We start from the raw sequence: 21,877 nt of genomic DNA, 5'->3' as shown, positions 1-21,877 counted from the left end.
CCCGGCTACCCTCACCTGCTTTAGCCTGCCTGTTGAAGCGGTGTACCAGAGTGTAGCCACTATTGTGTGCAAACAGTGACTGCCAGCCACAGGTGAGAGCTGGGTGTCCAGTGGGGACCAAAGGGAGTGAGCTGCCCCGGAATGGACCAGAGGTGCTACCCTTCCCTGGACAGCCCATACACCCCAGAGTGTAGATGTGCAAGTTGACATCATGTGTATATAGGACATATAGTTAAACTGCATTCTGCTACTGGTGCTGTCATAATTAGTGCACTGAATGGCAGGATGTTCAGAAGTCTCTCAGCTCTGGGGGAAGAGGCTGTTCCCCTGCCTAACAGTCCTCACTCTTATATTGCAGGGTGATGGTAAGAGGTCAATGAGACTATGGGATGGATGGGGGGGGTGCGATTTCTGACAATGCTGAAGGCTCTGCAAGCACAATGTTTCTATTATATGCCCTGGATGTTGGGGGAGAAAGCAGTCTCTCAACAGTCCTCACAATCTATTGCAGGGTCTTGCAATCCGACAAGATCCTAGACCAGGCACGATGCTAGTAACTGGAGGCCTTCTGTTTGCTCGCAGATATGATGCATGGGTGTCAATTGACCAAAGGCTTTCACAACCTCCTTGGAAAAGAAAAGCCCGCAAAAGCTCTGCTCATCAAGGAGCACCGGAGAAGCCAGAAGCAGGAAATTGAAGATTTGATCCTTCACTGTAGTTCACTGCTGATACCAGCTGCCGAGAAGTGTTTGGGAGGCCGGCTCTTCATCGATTGTGATCCAAGGTCTACCACCCTTTCATTGTTTGGAAAGGTCAATTGTTCAGTAAGACTATGCGCTACAGAACCCATCGAGTCTGCTCTGCCCAACCCCATTCTTCCTGTAACCTTTCACACCTTACTAATCAACCTCCACTTCCAATATACCCCATGACTTGGCATCCACAGCCTTCCATGGGAATGAATTCCAAGGGTTCCCCACCCACTGGCTAAAGAAATTCTTCCTTATCTGTGTTCTGAAAGGACATTTTTGTATTCTGAGGCTGTACACTCTGATCCTAGATCACCATTCACCCCCCGCCCCCAAACTATAAGAAACATCCTCTCCAGCTCCACTCTATCTAGGCCTTTCAATATTCAACAGGATTCAAATGTCAAGTGTTGCCTCTTTTCCATAGATGTTGCCTGGCCTGCTGAGTTCCTCCAACATTTTGTTCGTATTGCATCGTTGAATGGTTGCTTTTTGTTCCATGCCAGACGCTGTCCAACACACCACAGCAAATCCCTAATACTGGGGATTCCAATTTGTTGGGACACTTTTGGCCCAATTAAGTAGATGAAGATGATTGTCGATAACTTCAAATTCTTTGTCATTCCTAACTTGTTGAAGTGGTGAAGTTGTTTCATTTTCACTCACGGCCGTTTGCAGCCCTCCTAGCCTGAACGCTTGAAATTGCAGTGAGTAAAACAGTTCTGAATTGCCTTCTGGCTTATTTCTTGCCAACTGTCAGTGACAAAACATAATCACACACAAATGACACTGTTTAAAAACTAGCAACATACATCAAAGTTGCTGGTGAACGCAGCAGGCCAAGCAGCATCTATAGTTTAAAAACTGTTTGCTCTTAAGCACAGTGTCGTATCTAACGTCCACACAAGTGCACATGATTAACACTAGTTAAAAGACTGTTCGGCAACAGTCTCCTGTCCCAGTTAAGCAGCAAGGTGTCCCAAACAAGCAAAGGGAATCCTGGCTATTTTCTCAATTGTTTTTTGTTCATTCAGAGCTGTCCCAAATAAGCACCTGCCCTGATTAACCAAAATCCCCAGTGCATGTAAATGTATATGGTGAATATAGTGATCCTTGATCCTCCAGAATACATTGAAAAGATGAGTCTCCTGATTGAGATGTGGTGTTGGCTTTCTGCTCCTATCCATGAATATTATTACAGCATGGGTTGGTTAAAAGGCAGCAAGACAATGCTGCATGGAGACTGAGTTCTTCCTAACTTCAGGCACGGTGGTAAAGGAGGGCACAGTGATACCTTAGTGCTCTCAGAAACCTGGGACGTAGTCTACTGATCATCCAGGTGCAGAAGAGGAGATAAAGTCAAAGATAACTGGCTCGAAACCATGAAGTGTGTACTTTGTGGGAAGGGGTTATAAAATGTCATTGGATACAGAGCTTTAAGAGTTCAAACCACATCTGCTGTTGGCAGGAAGGATCAACTTTATTCACCATGTACAGTTACATATATTAGGAATTTGCTGTGGTGTGTTGGCGTGACATGCAACAACAACGTTCAACAATTATACAGAATAAAAAAGTTCTGTACAGTTATCAGGGGCAGAATTGTAGTGTAGTGGTTAGCACACTATTACAGCGCCCACGGCTGGGGTTTAATTCCTGCCACTGTCTTCAGCAGTTTGTACTTTCTCCACGTGACCACGTGGCTTTCCTCTGGGTGCTCAGGTTTCCTCCCACATTCCAACGGTGTATGGTCACGTGGGTGCAATCAGGCGGCAGGCGCTCATTAGGCCGAAACAAACTGTTACCGTGCTGTATCGCTAAAGAATTATACAACAGTAAAGTTAGAAGCATGGATATGGAATACATTTGCATAAATGCATAAATACCAGCAGATATTTACAATGGAAACTGCATTATAGCAAGTCTCTACAGTGTTGTGCAGTGCCTGAGGTAATGGGAGGAGGGGGCTAACTAGAACTGTTATATTAGGGATTTGCTGTGATGTGTTAGTCAAGGCATGACATGCGACAAAAAACAACATTCAACAATTATACCGAATATAGAATTATATAAAGTAGAAGTTCAAGCTGATATTTATGCATTTATGCATAATTTTGTGAAATGAAGTATCCACAATATATAAATGTAAGCATGTATTTATAATGTGAACAACGTTGCAGAAAGTGGTTCGAAGTGTACACGGGGCAGTGCAGTAACACAGAGGGAGGGAGCTAACTAGAATGATTGATCAGATTAACTGCCTGGGGAAAGAAATTTATAAAAGGGCGTGAAGATCTTGTTTTAATAGGCCATAAAGGAAAATTCCAGTTTTAGTTTGAGTAAGTAAATGGCGTACATTAAAATCTCAGAGGGAAAGGTATTGAACTCCAATCAATTGATTCGGCCCCTGGCTTTTAGGAGAGTTAGAGTTATGTCCATAAAACAGCCACGTCGACCAGACTCTGGCAGGTCAAGCCAAGAACTGTGGAGAGAGCAACAGAACTGAGGTTCGAGTTGGAGATGCTTCGTCAGAGTTGTAGAAGGCAGAGAATAGAAAACAGTCAGTATTTTAAGTTACAGAAAGGGAGAAGGAGAGGCAACAAAGTCAATGTCTGCGATACGATGGAGACCAATGGATGGTATTGTTTGTGAGAACTTACTCAAGGTATTAATGGCAGCTAGTCAGTCTGATGGAGGTGTAATTAAGACCACAAGACATAGGAGCAGAATTAGGCCATTCAGCCCATTGAGTCTGATCTGCCATTCCATCATGGCTGATTTATTATCCCTCTCAACTTCATTCTCCTGTGTTCTCCCCGTAACCTTTGACACCCTTACTAATCGAGAAACTATCAACCTCCTCTTTAATTACACTGAATGACTTGGCCTCCACAGTCAACTGTGGCAATGAATTCCACCAATTCCCCACCCTCTGGTTAAAGAAATCCCTCCTCATCTCTGTCCTAAAGGGGCATCCTTGTATTCTGAGGCTTTGTCCTCTGGCCGCAAATTCCATCACTGAAGTAAACACCCTCTCCACATCCACTCTATCTACTCCTTTCAAAATTCAGTAAGTTTCAATGAGATCCCCCTCATTCCTTAAATTCCGTGAGTGCATGCCCAGAGCCATCAAATGCTCCTCGTGAATTAAGCCTTTCATTCATGGGTTCATTCTCGCTAACTTCTTCTGGACCCTCGTCAATGCCCGCACGTCCTTTCTTACATAAGGGTCCCAGAATTGCTTCCAATACCTCAAGTGCCAGTCTGACCAAAGCCCCAGAAAGCTTTGGTATTATATCCTTGCTCTTATATTCTAGTTCATTCAAATAGAGGATAGAATGATAACTTCACATCATCATTGAAATGTTCCTACAGCCAATGGACTCACTTCCAAGGACTCTTCATTTCATGTTCTCCATATTTATTGCGTATTTATTTATTATTATTATTATTTTTTTCTTTATGTACTTGCAGTTTGTTGTCTTTTGCACACCGATTGAACATCCAAGTTGGTGTGGTCTTTCATTGATTTTATTTTGGTTGTTATTATTATATTACTTCTGCCCGTTACGCCACTGGCATTTAGGGCTGCAATGAAGGTCCTCCGTCTCTAGTGATAAACACACCTTCCCTCATCACATCAGTAGCTTCCTCTCAGTTTTCACTACTGTCGGTCATGCAAGTCCTGGGTGGAGACTCAGGAATACCGTCACACTCAGATGTAGAAGGATTCTTCATTGCTGTTTCTGTAACAATTTTGTTTTACCAGTCAGGGTTGTTAGCCCTGAGCTGAACCTCCAATCCTGGAGGTCTGTCTTCTACCCTTTGACCCGTTTGGCATGGGTGACCCTACCAAGAGCCAAAGCACAAAGCCCTGACTCCATTCAACATAGCTGTCTGGGTCATTGAGGTACACAAGCCCCTAAACCCAACATCAAGGTTGTGGTCCTCTACGAGGAGATTATTATTGTATTATGGATTTATTGAGTTTGCCCACAAGAAAATGAATCTCAGGGTTGTATATGGTGACTTTTACAGTATGTACTTCGATAATAAATTTTCTTTGAACTTTGAGTATGGAAGATAAGGTACAGTAATACTGGGAGCATGAGAGATGCAACCCGGATGTTGTTGGACACGGGACACAAAAGAGAATGCTGGAAATATCCAACTCATCCATGGAGAGAGAAGACACTGACTCGACACTACAGGTTGATGACTATGTACTGAAACTGGGTCCTTTGACAGAAACTGGAAAGATTTGTCATCTGAAATTGTATAGTTTAATGTTGACACCTGAGGGCTGCAGACGTGTCTGGTCAGAAGATGGGATGCTGTCCCTGGAGAGCATCGGCTGTTGAAGGCAGAGAGTGGAGACACAAAGGGAGAGGTGACCGGAAATTCGGGGTCATCACTGCAGACTGAATGCGTCGCTCGACAAAACGGTCACTCCGTCCAAGTTTGGTCGCTCTAGCGTGGAGGAGACCATGTGGGGAGCATTGCATGCAGTACCATCAGCTGGAAGGCCTACCAGAGAACAAGCACTTTACCTGGCAGAAGTGCTTGGGACAGGATGGGGGAAATGGAAGAGATATAAAAGGGCAAGTGTTGCACCTCCACTTTCCCATGCCAATACAGGAAATACAATACCTGACCCTTTATCTGCTTTCCACCATCCAGAGGCGTAAACACTCCTTCCAGGCAAACTAATATCTGATTGATATTTCTTTAAATCTAATGTCTTGCTTTCAGTTCTCACTGGAGAAACCAAATGCAGATTAGTTGTCTGCAGCACACACGGTTTACTCGAGGAACTCAGCAGATCAAGCAGCATCTATGGAGGAGAATAAATAGTCGATGTTTCAGGTTGAAACCCATCATCAGTACTGGAAAGAAAGAGGGTAGAAGTCAGAAATAAGGAGGTGTGGGGGGAGGACTACAAACCGATCGGTGAAACCAGGTGAGGAGGATGCTGGGTGGCTGAGGGAGGGGAGATGATGTAAGAAGCTGGGAGGTGATAGGTGGAAAAGGTAAAGGGCTGAAGAAGAAGGAATCTGATAGGGAAAAAAGGAGGAGGAGAGGAACCAAAGGAAGATGATGGGCAGGTGAGGAGAAGTAAAAGGGTGAAAGGGTAACCAGAATGGGGAGAGGGTTTAAATACTGACAGCCAGAGAAATCAATGTTCACTCCATCAGGTTGGAGGCAATCCAGATGGAATATGAGATGTTGCTCCTCCAGCCGGAGTTTAGCCTCATCTTGGCAGCAGAGGCCACGGACAGATATGTCAAAAATGGGAACAGGAAGTGAAATTGAAATGGGTGGCTACCAGGATGTCCTGCCTTTTGTGACAGATGCCTGTGCCTTCACCCCTTCAGTGCACGAGGATGATCCTCAGCTTCCAGTTGCCTGTCACTTCTGACCTCCATTTCACACCCACACTGACATTTCTCACTCTGTTCTTCTGCACCGTTCCAACAAATCCAAATACAAGCTCACGGAATGGAGAGTCAGAATGACTTTTCCAGAAATGTCAACTACTAGAGTCCATGACATGGCACGTATCAAACAAACGAGCTAGAGGACAGGCATTTAAAATGAGAGGGGGACAATTTAAAGGAGATGAGTGGGGGAAGCTTTTTGGTGGTGGGGGCCCAGTGTGGGCTGATTGAAGTATTTGTCTTATTATTTAGTGACACAACACCGAATAGGCCCTTCAAGCCATGTTGTCCAGCAACCCACCTATTTAACCCCAGCTTAATCACAGGACAATTTACAATGACCAATTGATCTACTAACTGGTAAGTCTTTGGACTGTGGGAGGAAACCCATGCACTCACAGGAAGAATGTACAAACATTCTTACAGAGGACGGCGGAATTGAACTCCCAACTCCAGAATGCCGGGAGCTGCAGGTGCACTGTGCTAACTGCAAAGCTACCATGGTGTCCCAATAGTAGTGATGGAAACAGAGTTTTGTGGCGTATAAGAGGCTGATTAGTCAGATGCGTGAATGTTATTTATTTATTTGGAGATATACAGTGTGGTAGCAAGCCCTTCTACCTAATTACACCCATGTAACCAGTTAACTTACTAACCAGTACATCTTTGGACTGTGGGAGGAAACCAGAGCACCCAGGGGAAACCCAAATGATCACAGGGAGAACATATAAACTCCTTACAGACAGCGGCAGAATTGAACCCTGTTTGCTGGCACTGTAAAAGTGTTACATTAACTGCTATGCTGTCATGCCACCCTCAAATGTGCAGGGAAGGGAGGGATACGGGTCATGTACAGGCAGAAGAGAGTTGTTTGATTTGCCATTGTGTTTGGCGTAATCATTATGAGCAAAAGGACCTCTTCCTTTGCTGTACCATCTTTTGTTCTATATTAGCACCTTACCTTCTGCCTGGGTACATTGTAGTATTCAGGAATCAACACTAAATTCAGCGGTTTCAGATACCCAGCCTTTCTTATTGGGTCAAACTGACTTGATCCAATTAAACTCATTAACCTATAATATTAACTCTATTTTTCTCTCACCACAGATCCTGACTGACCTGCTAGGTATTTCCAACATTTTTATTCATTGTCTCCTCAATCCTCATACACCTTCCCCTATTTACACTTCCCTCAGACAAATTATCTGCCTTCACCACCTTCTCTGCGACATCGATTTTCAATCTTGGCCGCCACTCTATCGTAATCCCATTGTTCTGCTCACCCCCTCTCGCTTCTCTGCAATTAACATTTCCTTGGTTCCGATAAAAGAGTATTAACTCTAGTTTTTTTGTCCACAGGTGCTGCCTGATCTACTGGATATTACCAGCACGTTCTATTTCAGATTTTTAGCATCTGCAGTTTTTTCCTGCATTTTTTATTTCAAATGTTTAGCAGCTGCAGTTTTTTTCTTCCTCTCTATCAACCTCTTCACTGCTTTGTTGCCCTGTTGTTTATTTCTTGATTCAGGTTGAGGGATTCGGCCGAACAGAATTTGGACCTCATGCTTCTAGTTTCCAGTGAAGCTTGTTATTTTGCACAGTGAGTACTGTGAAAACATCAATGAAATATTTATTAATGAATTACTGTAAAACATTATTGAAATATTTCAGTTGTGCAGGAGCATTGCCAGAAGAGTGGTGGAAATATTCTGGAAGGGATTACTTTTAATGAAAAGTGGGAACAATTGAAAAACTCTTTCAAGTTCAAGTTTATTGTCATTCAACCATAATCATGTATACAGCTAAATGAAACATCGTTTCTCTGGGACCAAGGTACAAAACACAGTACATACGGTCACTCATAACACATATACTTATGATACAGCACGATATAGTTACAAGACAGTACATATAGTTATGATACAGCTCATATACTTACAATAAAGCACAACAGAATCACAAAATAACATTAGCACAAGTCCCTGAGTGGCCTGGCCTAAAGATAGGTGGTCCATGGGATGTTTCCTGGAGCCATGTTTCATAAGAACAAGCACACAGCAGTTTCTTATCTCACTCTGGGTTAGTTGCAGATGAAGTTAATCCAATTGGCTTTCAAGGGAGCAAACACTGTAGAGCAGTATTGATGGGAGAGTATGTCTGCAGGAGTTAGCCTTTTAATCTAGCATGGATTCCAGTGTGCTCTCTCGTGCTGTTTCCAGCACCTCCTCTGCTGGTTTTAAAGAGTTGGTATGAATGTAATGGGCCAGCATTCATGGATTCCAGCTGTGGCCAAAACCTGGTGAAGCAGATGAATGTATGAAGGGCTTGAGTGCACCTGATGTCTTCAAAGTCAGTGTCACAAGTAGTTTCATGAATTGTTTGCAGGACATTGTGTTGGTCACTGGTGCCATCTTGCTCACACCTAATTTGCCTTCTCTGCAGCATCAACAAAGAGTCTGAAGTCTCACATTCAAGACGGATTGCTCTTTCGGAGGTGAACAGAATAGAAATCGGTAAGATTGGGGCTTCCTTGTTGTTAACATATCAGAGCATCTGTCCTGGCACTGGCATGTGAGTGCCAATATGAATGACTCTCTCTCTGAGCTCAGCAGGCCAAGCAGCATCTGCAGGAAATCAGGTCAAAACCCTGTATCACGATTGAGAGTTGAGAGGGGAGAATGCCATTTACAATGGAGAAGGGGATTACTGAAGCCCCTTGTTTTTCCACTAATTAAACATTTCAGAATTCAGAATGTGTCTGCTGGGAATGTGTTGGAAGTCTGCAGGCCAATTTGAAATGGCGCAGATTAACTCCCTGCTATGGCTATTCAGGAGTATTGAATAGTTTCTGGAACTTGCTAAAAGTGAAAGGTCTGTAACTAACCAGAATCTGTATACAGTCTCACTGCCTGAATAATAGAATCATAGAGCACTACAGCACAGAAACAAGCCCTTTGGCCCATCTAAAGCAAGAGAAAATCTGCAGATGCTGGAAAACCGAGTTTCAGCCCGAAATGTCAACTATACTTTCTTCCGTAGATGCTGCCTGGCCTGCTGAGTTCCTCCAGCATTTTGTGGGTGTTGCTTCAGCCCATCTATTCCATGCAGAGCTTTAACTTTCCCTAATCCCATTGACCTGCACCTAGATCATAGCCCTCCACACCCTTTCCATCCACGAAGTCATCCAAACTTCTCTTAAATGTTGAAATCAATTCAGCTGGCAGCTCGTTCCACACTTGTGTCACACTCTGAGTGAAGAAAGTCCCCCTCATGTTCCCCTTAAACATTTCACCTTTCACCTTTAACCCCTGTTCTAGTTCTAGTCTCACTCAACCTCAGTGGAAAACGTCCTGCTTGCATTTGTTCTATCTAGACCCCTCTTAGTTTTGTATTCCTCTATCAAATCTCCCTTCATTCTCCAGCACTCCAGGGTATAAAGTCCTAGCCTATTTAACCTTCCCTATACCTCAGGCCCTCAAGTTCCCACCACATCCTTGTAAATATTCTCTGTACTCTTTGGGGAATGTCTGACAACTTTTTTTTACCTTTTTTAGGTCTTCAACCTGTCTCGAAGGAAAAGTCTAAGAAAATTTCTATGAAGCTACATTACAGAGGCTCGGGGAGGAGGGCCAATCAGTACACGCTAAGTCCAGCTCTTCAGCACTCACCAGACAGCAGCAGAGGTAGAAGCCTTTACCCAACCTGGTCGAAGTCTCAGCAGCAAGTTTCTTCAGCCCGAATCAGGACGTGCAAAAAGACTCACTGTATCAGTCCCTTTATCAATCTATCACTGCTCCAAGAATAATTAGTCTCTCAAATTAGAACTTCAATATATAATCTTGCATCTATCCATGCTAAAATGCATTTGTTATACATTTCCTCTACATAGAACATTGCGGCACTATACAGACCTGTCAAATTTTTAACCTACTCTGAGATCAATCTACCTCTCCCCTCCCATATAGACCCCCATTTTTCTATCATCCATATGCCTACTGAAGTGTTTCCTAAATGCCCCTAATGTATCTTCCTCCACCTCTCTCTGGCAGCGCGATCTGAGTACTCACCACTCTCTATAAAAAACTTACAGTACTTTGTAAAAGTGTGAGGCACATGTAAAAAATTTCTATAAAGCAAAGGTGCATTAAAAATAATGAATTTAAAAGTTTATAAATATCAAAAAATACTAAAAAGCGCAGTAAACAGTGAAAAAATAAATCAGAACAATTTTTGGTGTGACCACCCCTTGGGCCTTTAAAACTGCATCAATTCTCTTAGGTTCACTGTCGTACAGTTTTGTAAAAAAAATGGCTGCTAGGTTGTTTCAAGCATCTTAGAGAACTTGCTACAGTTCTTCTGCAGACTTGGCTGTCTCACTTGCTTCTTTCTCTCCAGTAATCCCCAACAGACTTGGTGATGTTGAGATCAAGGCTCTATGGAGATCATACCATCTCATAGTCATAGTCATACTTTATTGATCCCGGGGGAAATTGGTTTTCATTACAGTTGCACCATAAATAATAAATAGTAATAAAACCATAAATAGTTAAATAGTAATATGTAAATTATGCCAGTAAATTATGAAATAAGTCCAGGACCAGCCTATTGACTCAGGGTGTCTGACCCTCCAAGGGAGGAGTTGTAAAATTTGATGGCACTGGCAGGAATGACTTCCTATGACGCTCTGTGTTGCATCTCGGTGGAATGAGTCTCTGGCTGAATGTACTCCTGTGCCCACCCAGTACATTATGTAGTGGATGGGAGACGTTGTCCAAGATGGCATGCAACTTGGACAGCATCCTCTTTTCAGACACCACGGTGAGAGAGTCCATTTCCATCCCCACAACATCACTGGCCTTACGAATGAGTTTGTTGATTCTGTTGGTGTCTGCTACCCTCAGCCTGCTGCCCCAGCACACAACAGCAAACATGACAGCACTGGCCACCACAGGCTCGTAGAACATCCTCAGCATCGTCCGGCAGATGTTAAAGGACCTCAGTCTCCTCAGGAAATAGAGACGGCTCTGACCCTTCTTGTAGACAGCCTCAGTGTTCTTTGACCAGTCCAGTTTATTGTCAATTCATATCCCCAGGAATTTGTAATCCTCCACGATGTCCGCACTGACCCCTGGGTGGAAACAGGGGTCACCTGTACCTTAGCTCTCCTCAGGTCTACCACCAGCTCCTTAGTCTTTTTCACATTAAGCTGCAGATTATTCTGCTCACACCATGTGACAAAGTTTCCTACCGTAGCCCTGTACTCAGCCTCACCTCCCTTGCTGATGCATCCAACTATGGCAGAGTCATCCGAAAACTTCTGAAGAAGACAAGACTCTGTGCAGTAGTTGAAGCCATATCTGAAACCATATAAAAAATCTAGGGTGCCTGAGACATTTGCACAGTACTGTACCTCTGATATCCCCCTTATACTTTCCTACGATAACCTTAAAATTTCACTGCCCCCCCAACACCCCCCACTCCAGAATTAGCCATTTCTGCCCTGGGTAAAAGTCTCTGATTATTCACTCAGGCAACTTATCTAAATCACATTAGGGCCTCTGCGTGCTCCTCACAATTTCTGTCCTGCAATCTTGGATACGCTTCATATGATTTCCTCATGTATGCTGGGGACTAAGCACTTTTTCCCCAGTGACAGGCAACTAACCTACTACTCAATTACCTACTTGGTCCAACTCTCTGGTATTGGTATAGGTACATATACCCAGATACAGTGACAACTTTAATTTTAATTTTGAAAGCCATCCATACACATCGTTTTCAAACACAAGTACTTTGAGGTAATACAAACCAAAAGCAGTATCGGACTGAATATGCAGCTGAGTGTTACAGTTACAAAGTGCAGTGCCCTACCTACTGCCCATTATACCGCTGGTGCTTAGGACAGCAATGAAGGTCCTCCATTTCTGGGGGCGTTCAAGGCTTCCTTCATCATGTCAGTAGCTTGGTTTTCAATACTGTCGGTCATGTAAATCCCGGGTGCAGACTCAAGAATACTGTCGCGCACAGATGCAGAAGGATTTTTCACTGCTCTTATCATAACAGTTTTGTTTTACCACTTAGCCCTGATCTGAACCCCCTGAACCTGGAGGACCGGTGGACCACTCTTAGTTGGGCTTCTTCCCTTTAACCTGTTTGGCATGGGTGATCCTACCAAGAGCCAAAGCATATATAGCCCTGACATAGCTCTCTTGGCCAATGAGGTACGCAAGCCTCCAAGCCACAACAAAGTTGTGGTCCCCTACCTGTGAAGTGCAGGTAGACAATATAGAGCAGCGGCCATGACAAGGGAGATGGTGAAGTGAACAATTCTTCTCTATTGTACAAGAATTCTGTTCAAAAGTCTCCTATCTCAACATCGAAGATCCCCTTATCATACTATCCTTATCCTTCCTTCTTACTGGAATATACCCGTCCTGTTTTCCTTTGCTTAGTTCTAAATTGCCACCAATCTTCAGCTCCCACTATTTTTGTTAGGTAATTTGATTTGGTTCCTCTTTGTATCTCATACTATCTCTAATTTGCTTTATATGATATAGAGAAATTAATAATTGCATTTCATGTATACTTTCTTTAATTGCTAAACAATACTAAGTAGGTTTACAATGGACAAACATTCTTGCAGCCTCATACTTTCAGGTTCAGAACTCAAATTTCCAATTCCACTATCTTGCTTTCTATCTTGAAGAATTATATCATGTTATGATCACTCTTCCCCAAGGGACCCCATGCAACAAGAGAGTTCATTATTCCTTTCTCAATACATAATACCCAGACTAGGATAGTCTGTTCCCACAATATACTATTCTAATTTTCTTTAAAAACAGCATGTAAACCCTCCAGGAAGTTCTCCTCAACCCTCCAGGAAGTTCTCCTCCCATCAGTGTTATTTATATTTTTATGCTCCACTTATGGGTGAAATTTCTGATTGAATTGCAGAGCAGATTCGATGGACCAAATAGCTTGATTCTGCACTTATATTTTATAATCTTACAAAAGCTAACTGAGCAAGAATGGGTAGGCACATGAAATCCATTGGTCTTGTATTCAAACAGTAGAGGTAGAATATTAACCATGTTATATTAAATAAATGTTCCTGGGTTCCCTGTCAGATAAACACTGCAGTTTTATTTCAGAGCAGGGATTCCCAAAACAATTTTTTTTATGCCATGGACACCTACTGTTAACTGAGTGGTCCACTGACCCCAGGTTGGTAACCACAGTTTTAGAGTCATACAGCATAGAAACAGGCTGTCATCTAACCCAGTCCATGCTAACCATCAACTATCAATGCCAATTCCATTCACTACACTTGGACCATAGCTGTCCCTGCTTTGGTCATTTGGATGCCTCTCAGATGTTGAAAGTACCTGTCTCCGCCACCCCCTCAGGCAATGCATTCCAGATTGCAATTGCCCTCCAGATAGAAAAAAAAAGTCCTCAGATCCCCTCTGAACCTCTGACCCTTTACCCTAAACCTGTTCCCTCTAGCTTCAGACACTAATGGAACGCTAATCATCAGCACTGTTGGAGATTGACCCCTGGCATGGTTAGCCAATAGGATAAGCACATTAGTAATGTTTAGTGTTTTTCAGAATGCCTCCAGGCTATAGCAGAGATGGTTCGAAAGGCCAAACAAGAGGCCACGGGGGCAAACCTACCAATCCTTGATGAGAATAGGCAGTGGTAAGTTAATGAGTGGGGTGCGTCTCATCCACCTGGGTGGGCTCTGTGGTCCCAACCCTCCCTGACCCATCTTTGGTTTCCTTATACTTTTCATTCCTTTACAAGCTGCGTGTGTTGCTGGCATTTGCTGCCTTTCCCTCGCCGCCCAAGCTGAGGGGCCCAACCACCCCTTAAAGACCACTGCCCTTTCTTAGGGCTGAGCGGGATGAGAAAACCTCAGTGTCAAGATGATTTCTGAGGGCTTTGGTTGGCACAGAATGCAAAATTATTCCTAGTTTGTTGCAATCTTTTTTTTTTGGGAGAGTCCTAAGTCAGAGTGACCTGTGTGAAGATTCTGGCTTTCCCCTCTTGCTCATGGCCTAATGTTCTCCCACTCAGCGGGATTGTCCAGCTGAGACAAAGCAAGGAACCTGGCACCAATCATGGAATAATAAAGCAGAGAAACAGGCCTTTCAGCCCAACTCATACATACTAACCAAGATGCCCATTTGCCCATATCCCTTCCTCCTCATGTACCTGTGAAAATGCTTTTTTTAAAAAATTATTGTTGTTATTGTTACCTGTCTCAACTGTTCCATATACCCACCACCCCCTGCTTGAAGACATTGCTCCTCCTATCCCCTCTCTCCCTAAACCTATGCCCTCTGGTTCTTGATTCCCAAACCTGGGGATAGGATTGTGTGAATTCACCTCGTGTTTGTGCCACTGATGATTTTATTCACCCCTATAAGGTCACCCCTCCATTTTCTATGCACCCCTGTCTAACCTCTCCCCATAACTGAATCCCTCGAGTCCTGACAATATCCCTGTAAATGAGTGGGAGGGCATTGATGGTCTTTTCCCAGGTTGAGGGATTTCAGGAGAAACACTGCCAGGAAATGTTCGGATAGACGGAGCTATGTCTGGTGAATAACACAGTGCTGATGTCTTGCTGCCCTACAGTAATCGTTTCATGGAAGGCATGTGGAACCTGCTACGATCTATCCTGCAGTTGCTCGTGACCACCATCAAGTCGTGCCAACTGCGAAACAGGTATCGGTTCCTTCGGTAGTGAGTCTCGCTCCACAGGTCCAATGCACATGGCAATACCGAGGGTGTGTTGGGGAAGCCACCAGAAAATGGATACTCTTCCGGTTGTAGAACACTACAAAAGGAAGGATGGAGGATTGTCACAGAGAGACAGGCCTTTTGTGCTAAGATGAGGCCACCCTCATACCTACCGGAGGAGCAATACCTTATATTCCATCTGGGTAGCTTCCAACCTGATGGTATGAATGTACTGTAGATTTCTCCTTTCAGTTTAAAAGGAAATTCCCTCCCTCTCTCCTCCTCTTCTTCTATTCCCCACTCTGGCCTCTCACCTCTTCTCGCCTGCCTATCACCTCCCCTGGGTCCCCTCCTCCTTCCCTTTTTCCTATGATCCTCTCTCCTATCAGATTCCTTCCTTTCCAACCCACCTGGCTTCACCTTTCACCTCCCAGCTAGCCTCCTTCCCCTGCTCCCCACCTTTTTATTCTGGCATCTTCCCCCTCCCCCCCACTTTTCAGTCCTGAAGAAGGGTCTCGGCCCGAATCATCAACTGCTTATTCATTTCCATAGATGCTGCCTGACCTGCTGAGTTCCTCCAGTAATTTATGTGCGTTGCTTTGACCCATTGAACCATGCTGACCACCAAGCTTCTATTGGTCATGCCAATCCTATCCTGTTCTATTCTCCTCTCCCCTACTGCCATGAACTACCCCTAGAGTCTACCAGTCAACTGCACACTTGGGGTAAATTACAGTGAATTATTAACCCACCAATCTTCACGCTGTTTAGGATGTGGGTGGAAACCGGAGCACCGGGGGGAAACCCAGACGGTCGCACGGAGAGCATGCAAACTCCACGCAGACAGCGGCAGTGATCAGTTGGGAATCTAGAAGAGATGTGGGAGAGGCGTCTTGGCCTCAGTACCTCGAGATTGGGGAAGGCACCCGTACTGATCTTGACCGGGACTCACCAAGCCTACAGTATGTCAGTGAATGAGGCAGAACTACATCTGTCCACTTATTGACCTCAGGTGAGAGGGGAAGAGCCAAGTGTGTTCCAGAGTCATGGGAACGTACAGCCCTTCGGCCCATCTCATCCATGCCAACCTAGCTATCCATCTAAGCCATTCTCGTTTGCTCATATCCAAGGTGCCTATATAACCTAGTCCAGCTTTGTCCCATATCCCTCGAAACCTTTTCTAGCCAGGTACCTGTCTAAATGTCCTTTAACTGTTGCTATCGTATCTGTCTCAACCACCTTCTCTGGCAGCTCATTGACCCTCAACATGAAGGAGTAGTCTGTCAAGTCCCTTTTAAATGTTTCCCCTCACCACTTAAACCGATACACTCTAGTTTTTCAACCCCATTCCCTTGGCAAAAGACTGTGTGTATTCACCCTATCTTGATTATAGTCATAGTCATACTTTATTGATCCCGGGGGAAATTGGTTTTCGTTACAGTTGCACCATAAATAATTAAATAGTAATAAAACCATAAATAATTAAATAGTAATATGTAAATTATGCCAGGAAATAAGTCCAGGACCAGCCTATTGGCTCAGGGCGTCTGACCCTCCAAGGGAGGAGTTGTAAAGTTTGATGGCCTCAGGCAGGAATGACTTCCTATGACGCTCTGTGCTGCATCTCGGTGGGATGAGTCTCTGGCTGACTCCTGTGCCCAACCAATACATTATGTAGTGGATGGGAGACATTGTCCAAGATGGCATGCAACTTAGGCAGCATCCTCTTTTCAGACACCACAGTCAGAGAGTCCAGTTCCATCCCCACAACATCACTGGCCTTACGAATGAGTTTGTTGATTCTGTTGGTGTCTGCTACCCTCAGCCTGCTGCCCCAGCACACAACAGCAAACATGACTGCACTGGCCACCACAGACTCATAGAACATCCTCAGCATCGTCCGGCAGATGTTAAAGGACCTCAGTCTCCTCAGGAGATAGAGACGGCTCTGACCCTTCTTGTAGACAGCCTCAGTATTCTTTGACCAGTCCAGTTTATTGTCAATTTGTATCCCCAGGTATTTGTAATCCTCCACCATGTCCACACTGACCCCCTGGATGGAAACAGGGGTCACCGGTACCTTAGCTCTCCTCAGGTCTACCACCAGCTCCTTAGTCTTTTTCACATTAAGCTGCAGATAATTCTGCTCACACCATGTGACAAAGTTTCCTACCGTAGACCTGTACTCAGCCTCATCTCCCTTGCTGATGCATCCAACTATGGCAGAGTCATCAGAAAACTTCTGAAGATGACAAGACTCTGTGCAGTATTTGAAGTCCGAGGTGTAAATGGTGAAGAGAAAGGGAGACAAGACAGTCCCCTGTGGAGCCCCAGTGCTGCTGATCACTCTGTTGGACACACAGTGTTGCAAGCACACGTACTGTGGTCTGCCAGTCAGGTAATCAAGAATCCATGACACCAGGAAAGCATCCACCTGCATCGCTGTCAGCTTCTCCCCCAGCAGAGCAGGGCGGATGGTGTTGAACGCACTGGAGAAGTCAAAAAACATGACCCTCACAATGCTCGCTGGCTTGTCCAGGTGGGCGTAGACACGGTTCAGCAGGTAGACGACGGCATCCTCAACTCCTAGTCGGGGCTAGTAGGTGAACTAGAGGGGATCTAAGTGTGGCCTGACCATAGGCCGGAGCAGCTCCAGAACAAGTCTGTCCAGGGTCTTCATGATGTGGGAGGTCAATGCCACCGGTCTGTAGTCATTGAAGCCGCTGGGGTGTGGCGTCTTCAGCACAAGGACGAGGCAGGACATATTCCACAGTACAGGAACCCTCCAGAGCCTCGGGCTCAGGCTGAATACATGGCGAAGTACTCCACGTGGCTGAGGGGCACAGGCTTTGAGCACCCTGGTACTGACACCATCCGGTCCTGCAGCCTTGCTTGGGTTGAGACGTTTCAGCTGTCTTCTCACCTGTTCAGCTGTGAAGCCCACCATGGTGGTTTTGTGTGGTGAAGGGGTATAGTCATGAGAGCAGGGTGGGGGACTCTGAGGAGGGGTAGGAGGGGAGAGTGTAATATGTGTTGGTTGGGGGCCGATAACAGATGCCTCATGTGGGGGATGGGCAAGACACTGCTCTCCCGAAATGTTCTCTGACTCCTGACAAGCACCGTCAATTCGTCCATTTTATTACCCAGCGATCTCACGTTGCCCATGATGAGAGAGGGGAGACGCGGCTTATAACTTCTCTTCTCCATAAGCCTCTGTTGTCTCGACCCGGTCCTCTTCCCTCGCCTTTTTGATCCCCCTCTGCATCCTCTGTGTGTTTTCCTTCAGATTTCAGCCGGGATGTCCGCCGCTCTGTTCGCTAAACCGGCCAGCATAAGCTCAATCAGCTGGTCCCCGGAATAAACTATGCGGCCATCCTGCTGCCCCGCTAATGAGACGTGTCCCAATGTAACTACTTCCAGCTCTAAAAACCCAAATAAAACTCTCTCCACCAGCATGTTAGAGAGGGTGCAGCTTCAACGTGTTACCGTGAAAAAAAAATACCACAAATAACCTAAGTTAAAAAGTTTAAAAAGTAAGAAACTAAACAGAGCAACTGTAACAGGCTGCATGCACGGCCGGCGCATGCGCACAGATCTTTATATGGTTTGTTGGCAGATTTACACACGGTGGGATTGGCGATAGGATGGCAGAAGGACGGTGGGGGAGTGAGCAGCAGTGTGGGGACACAGGCACTGTGATCTATATGCTCCTGTAACTGAGTCTTCCACACACTGCCCACGTTCCATATTGCCACAAATGGGCATCCATTTAGAACAGAGATGAGGAGGAATTTATTTTCCTCGAGAGTGGTGAATCTGGAACCTGTTGCCATAGGTGGCTGTGGAGGCCACGTCATTGGGTATATTTAAGGCAGAGGTTTATAGATTAGTTAGGGCATGAAGGGATGCAGGGAGAAGGCAGGAAATTGGGGCTGAGAGGGAAATGGATCAGCCATGATGAAATGGTGGAGCAGACTCGATGGGCCAAATGGCCTAATGCTGCTCCTATATCTAATGGTCTTAAAATTAAAGTTTAGAAGTCTAAATGTTTAATTTATATTTTTTCTTGTGAATGCCACTTGTATGAAATTAAGTGATGCTGCAGCAAGTAAATTTATCATTGCGCCTGTGCATAAAGGTATGTATGCGGATGACAATAAACTCAACTTTAACTTTGAATGAGAATTGACGCAGCGAAAATTGGGATCCTGTCTGGGTCACTCTCTGGTCCACCCTGTTCTGAAGGGTTCACAAAGGCCATCAGAAGAAGTTTGGTGACCCTTCACTCCTTATTCTTCTTGTGATGGTCCAAGCCCACGTGGTCCCATAGATGGTGATTGCTCCCACCTTCTCCCCTTGGTCAGCCTCGTGTGGAGGCTCCAATGCACGGGATGGCGAGAAAATGCACAGTGTTACTGTGCCGGCTCCCACACGGGCACACGCCTCCCTACCATCTTCAAAAAAAAGGGGGCATCCTTCAGGAAGGATCCCCAATATCTAGGACCTGCCCTCTTCTCATTCCTACTGTCATGGTGGAGGTACAGGAAGCCCAACACTGAACATTTTAGGGAAAGCCCCTCCTCTGCACTATAAGATTTATGAATGGTCCCCATGAACTCATGAACACATGAATACTACCTCACAATTCCTCGTTTGTACTAACTATCCATCTATTAATCTACAGTATCTATCTACCTATCCAACTATACAGTTATTAATCTATCCATCGATCTACCTATCCATCTATCTCTTCATTTTCTATCTATCCGATAATTAATTGTTTGTTGGAACTTACAATATTTAAGTCTTAGTAAAGGCATCCGTTAGTCTTGTGAGGCCATGGATCTGCGCCTGGAAAGTCTTCACTCTCCAGGGCGCAGGCCTGGGCAAGATTGTATGGAAGACCAGCAGTTGCCCATGCTGCAAGTCTCCCCTCTCCACGACACCAATGTTGTCCAAGGGAAGGGCATTAGGACCCATACAGCTTGGCACCAGTGTCGTCACAGAGCAATGTGTGATTAAGTGCCTTGCTCAAGGACACAACACAATCCGTCCGCTGGGGCTCGAACTCACAACCTTCAGGTCGCTAGTCCAATGCCTTAACCACTTGGCCACGTGCCCACACTATTTAAGTCTTACTACTCCTGCAAAACAAACAAATTCCAGGAAAAGCCCACATGAACTGTGGACGGTGTTAACATCCAATCTGGATATGAGAGCCAAGGTTTCCAGCCTCCAGAAGGGAAGTCCAGAGATTGTTTACTCCATAAAGAACTATTCATCTCTGTGCTGAAAGGCTTGATGACAATGATTGGCTCGGAAATCATTGGCTTTTTTTTTCTTCAGAATGCACGGACCAACTCAAACCTTGCTCTTGGTCCTGAAGTTCTCATAGAACATGCTGCTTTTTACTTTGTCAGGAATGATAGATCTGATTCTCGCACTAGGCCGCGGCTGAACCCCCCCCCCCCCCCAAAGTCGAGTTTATTGTCATCCAGGGTATATGCACACGTGGAGACACAACATTCACAAGAAAAAAAAACACAAACATAAATTATACACCCTGAGGTTGCAGGTCAGTTGTGAAGGCCGCAAGGTTACCCGCACACTCGTGACAACCGTCTCCTTCCCAGGAAGGTCGACACGTCCGCCGACGACCGGGTGGAAGAATCGTCCGGTGCTTCGGAAACTCGGATTATCGAGACTCCAGGGCTGCGCAGAGACATTCCGTGTATCATTGAACCGCCGGAACTCGACGCTCTCCACCCGCCTGACCAGGAGGTCAGCCATGGCCGGGTCATCTCCATACACCTACCCAAAGACGGCATGGCAGCCTTGCAAGTTTTTCATGACACAGACACTTCGGACACTGAAGGGCCATCACGTTCGTCGTGGCTGAACGAGGGAAGTTGCGACTTAATTTCATTACAAAGTACGCCCTCTGCTTCTACCTTAGGGACCACCTCCTCGTTTTCCTCCGATTACGATTCCAATGAGGACGAATTAGGTCAAACTCGCAACTCGCCTGACATTTGTCAACTGCGGGAACAAACCTGGCTCCGGGACCCTTCCGCCCACCGGATTAGTGAGTCGACCCTGGCTTCCCTCGTTGAGGGGCTTGGGCAGCCTTCGTAACAACAACCCGCCCTCCTCTCCGTGCCCGGACGGGAGGGTTCCAGGCCCCCGGCACCCTGCGGTACTCAGGGTGCCAGCCTTCGCGGGAGCCGGTTCTCCCTGGGCATATCCGCTCCCACTCGCCCACCCAGAGCAGCGGCGGTAACGCTGTCACCCCAAACGCCCGCCACATGCGTCAATTTTATGGCCCAGGACGCGGGCGGGGAGAGGGGCTCCTGTCTTTCGGAGTTAATCAGGACTTCAGCGGACCGGGATCACAGCTCATGCAGTTCTAGTCCCTCGTCTTTGATCAAATTCGCAAATAACGCAGAGTGACTGCCTTCCTGTTGAGCCGAGAGCTGTCGCTCTCAGACCGTCCCCGATACTTGATTATGAAAAATATTTAAAAAGTAATATCGAGGATAAGGAGAAGAAAAATGCTAGGGGGGGGGGTGAGAAAAGGTCGGGCAGCAACTACAGAGAGAGAACCGTCGACCTGCGATGTTGACTGATTCTCTTTCTATAGACCCTGGCTTGCTGAGATTTCCCCGCAGTTTCGTGTTTCAATATCGCCTGTAATTCCAACTATTGCAACGTCCACATTTCCCCCGCTGGAGGGGTAACGGGGGCTGTTTTATTTCGGTACACTGAGCGAAGTGGGATCGAGGGATTTAGCGAGGCGAGGACGTGCCAAAACTCTTCGAGTACGAGAGGTCCTTTGCGTCACTCGGCAAGGACAGTCTGATTCAACCAGTGCAATTTCCAAGTGTTTTATTAGCATTTTTTGTTCTTCTAAAATAGCATTATCACCGCGGCCAAAGAAAA

The 21,877-nt window shown here is 45.6% G+C and overlaps 1 protein-coding gene across 1 annotated transcript in view; it reads left to right on the top strand.

Moving 5' to 3' along the window:
• Nucleotides 1-21,348, top strand: part of LOC134351224 (phosphatidylinositide phosphatase SAC2-like) — a 91,144-nt gene extending 69,796 nt beyond the window's left edge. Inside the window, exons 15-21 of the mRNA XM_063057329.1 lie at nucleotides 583-784; nucleotides 7,716-7,787; nucleotides 8,630-8,700; nucleotides 9,742-9,934; nucleotides 14,834-14,923; nucleotides 20,572-21,023; nucleotides 21,110-21,348. Of these exons, the coding sequence (XP_062913399.1) occupies nucleotides 583-784; nucleotides 7,716-7,787; nucleotides 8,630-8,700; nucleotides 9,742-9,934; nucleotides 14,834-14,923; nucleotides 20,572-21,023; nucleotides 21,110-21,348 (1,319 nt within the window). The remainder of the gene's footprint in view (nucleotides 1-582; nucleotides 785-7,715; nucleotides 7,788-8,629; nucleotides 8,701-9,741; nucleotides 9,935-14,833; nucleotides 14,924-20,571; nucleotides 21,024-21,109) is intronic.
• The last annotated feature ends 529 nt before the right edge of the window (nucleotides 21,349-21,877 follow it).

This window comes from Mobula hypostoma, chromosome 8 (assembly GCF_963921235.1).
Source record: "Mobula hypostoma chromosome 8, sMobHyp1.1, whole genome shotgun sequence".
NCBI classification, from domain to species: Eukaryota; Metazoa; Chordata; class Chondrichthyes; order Myliobatiformes; family Myliobatidae; genus Mobula; species Mobula hypostoma.
The sequence above is the reverse complement of the archived record's forward strand: the minus strand, read 5'-3'. Positions and strand labels throughout refer to the sequence as shown.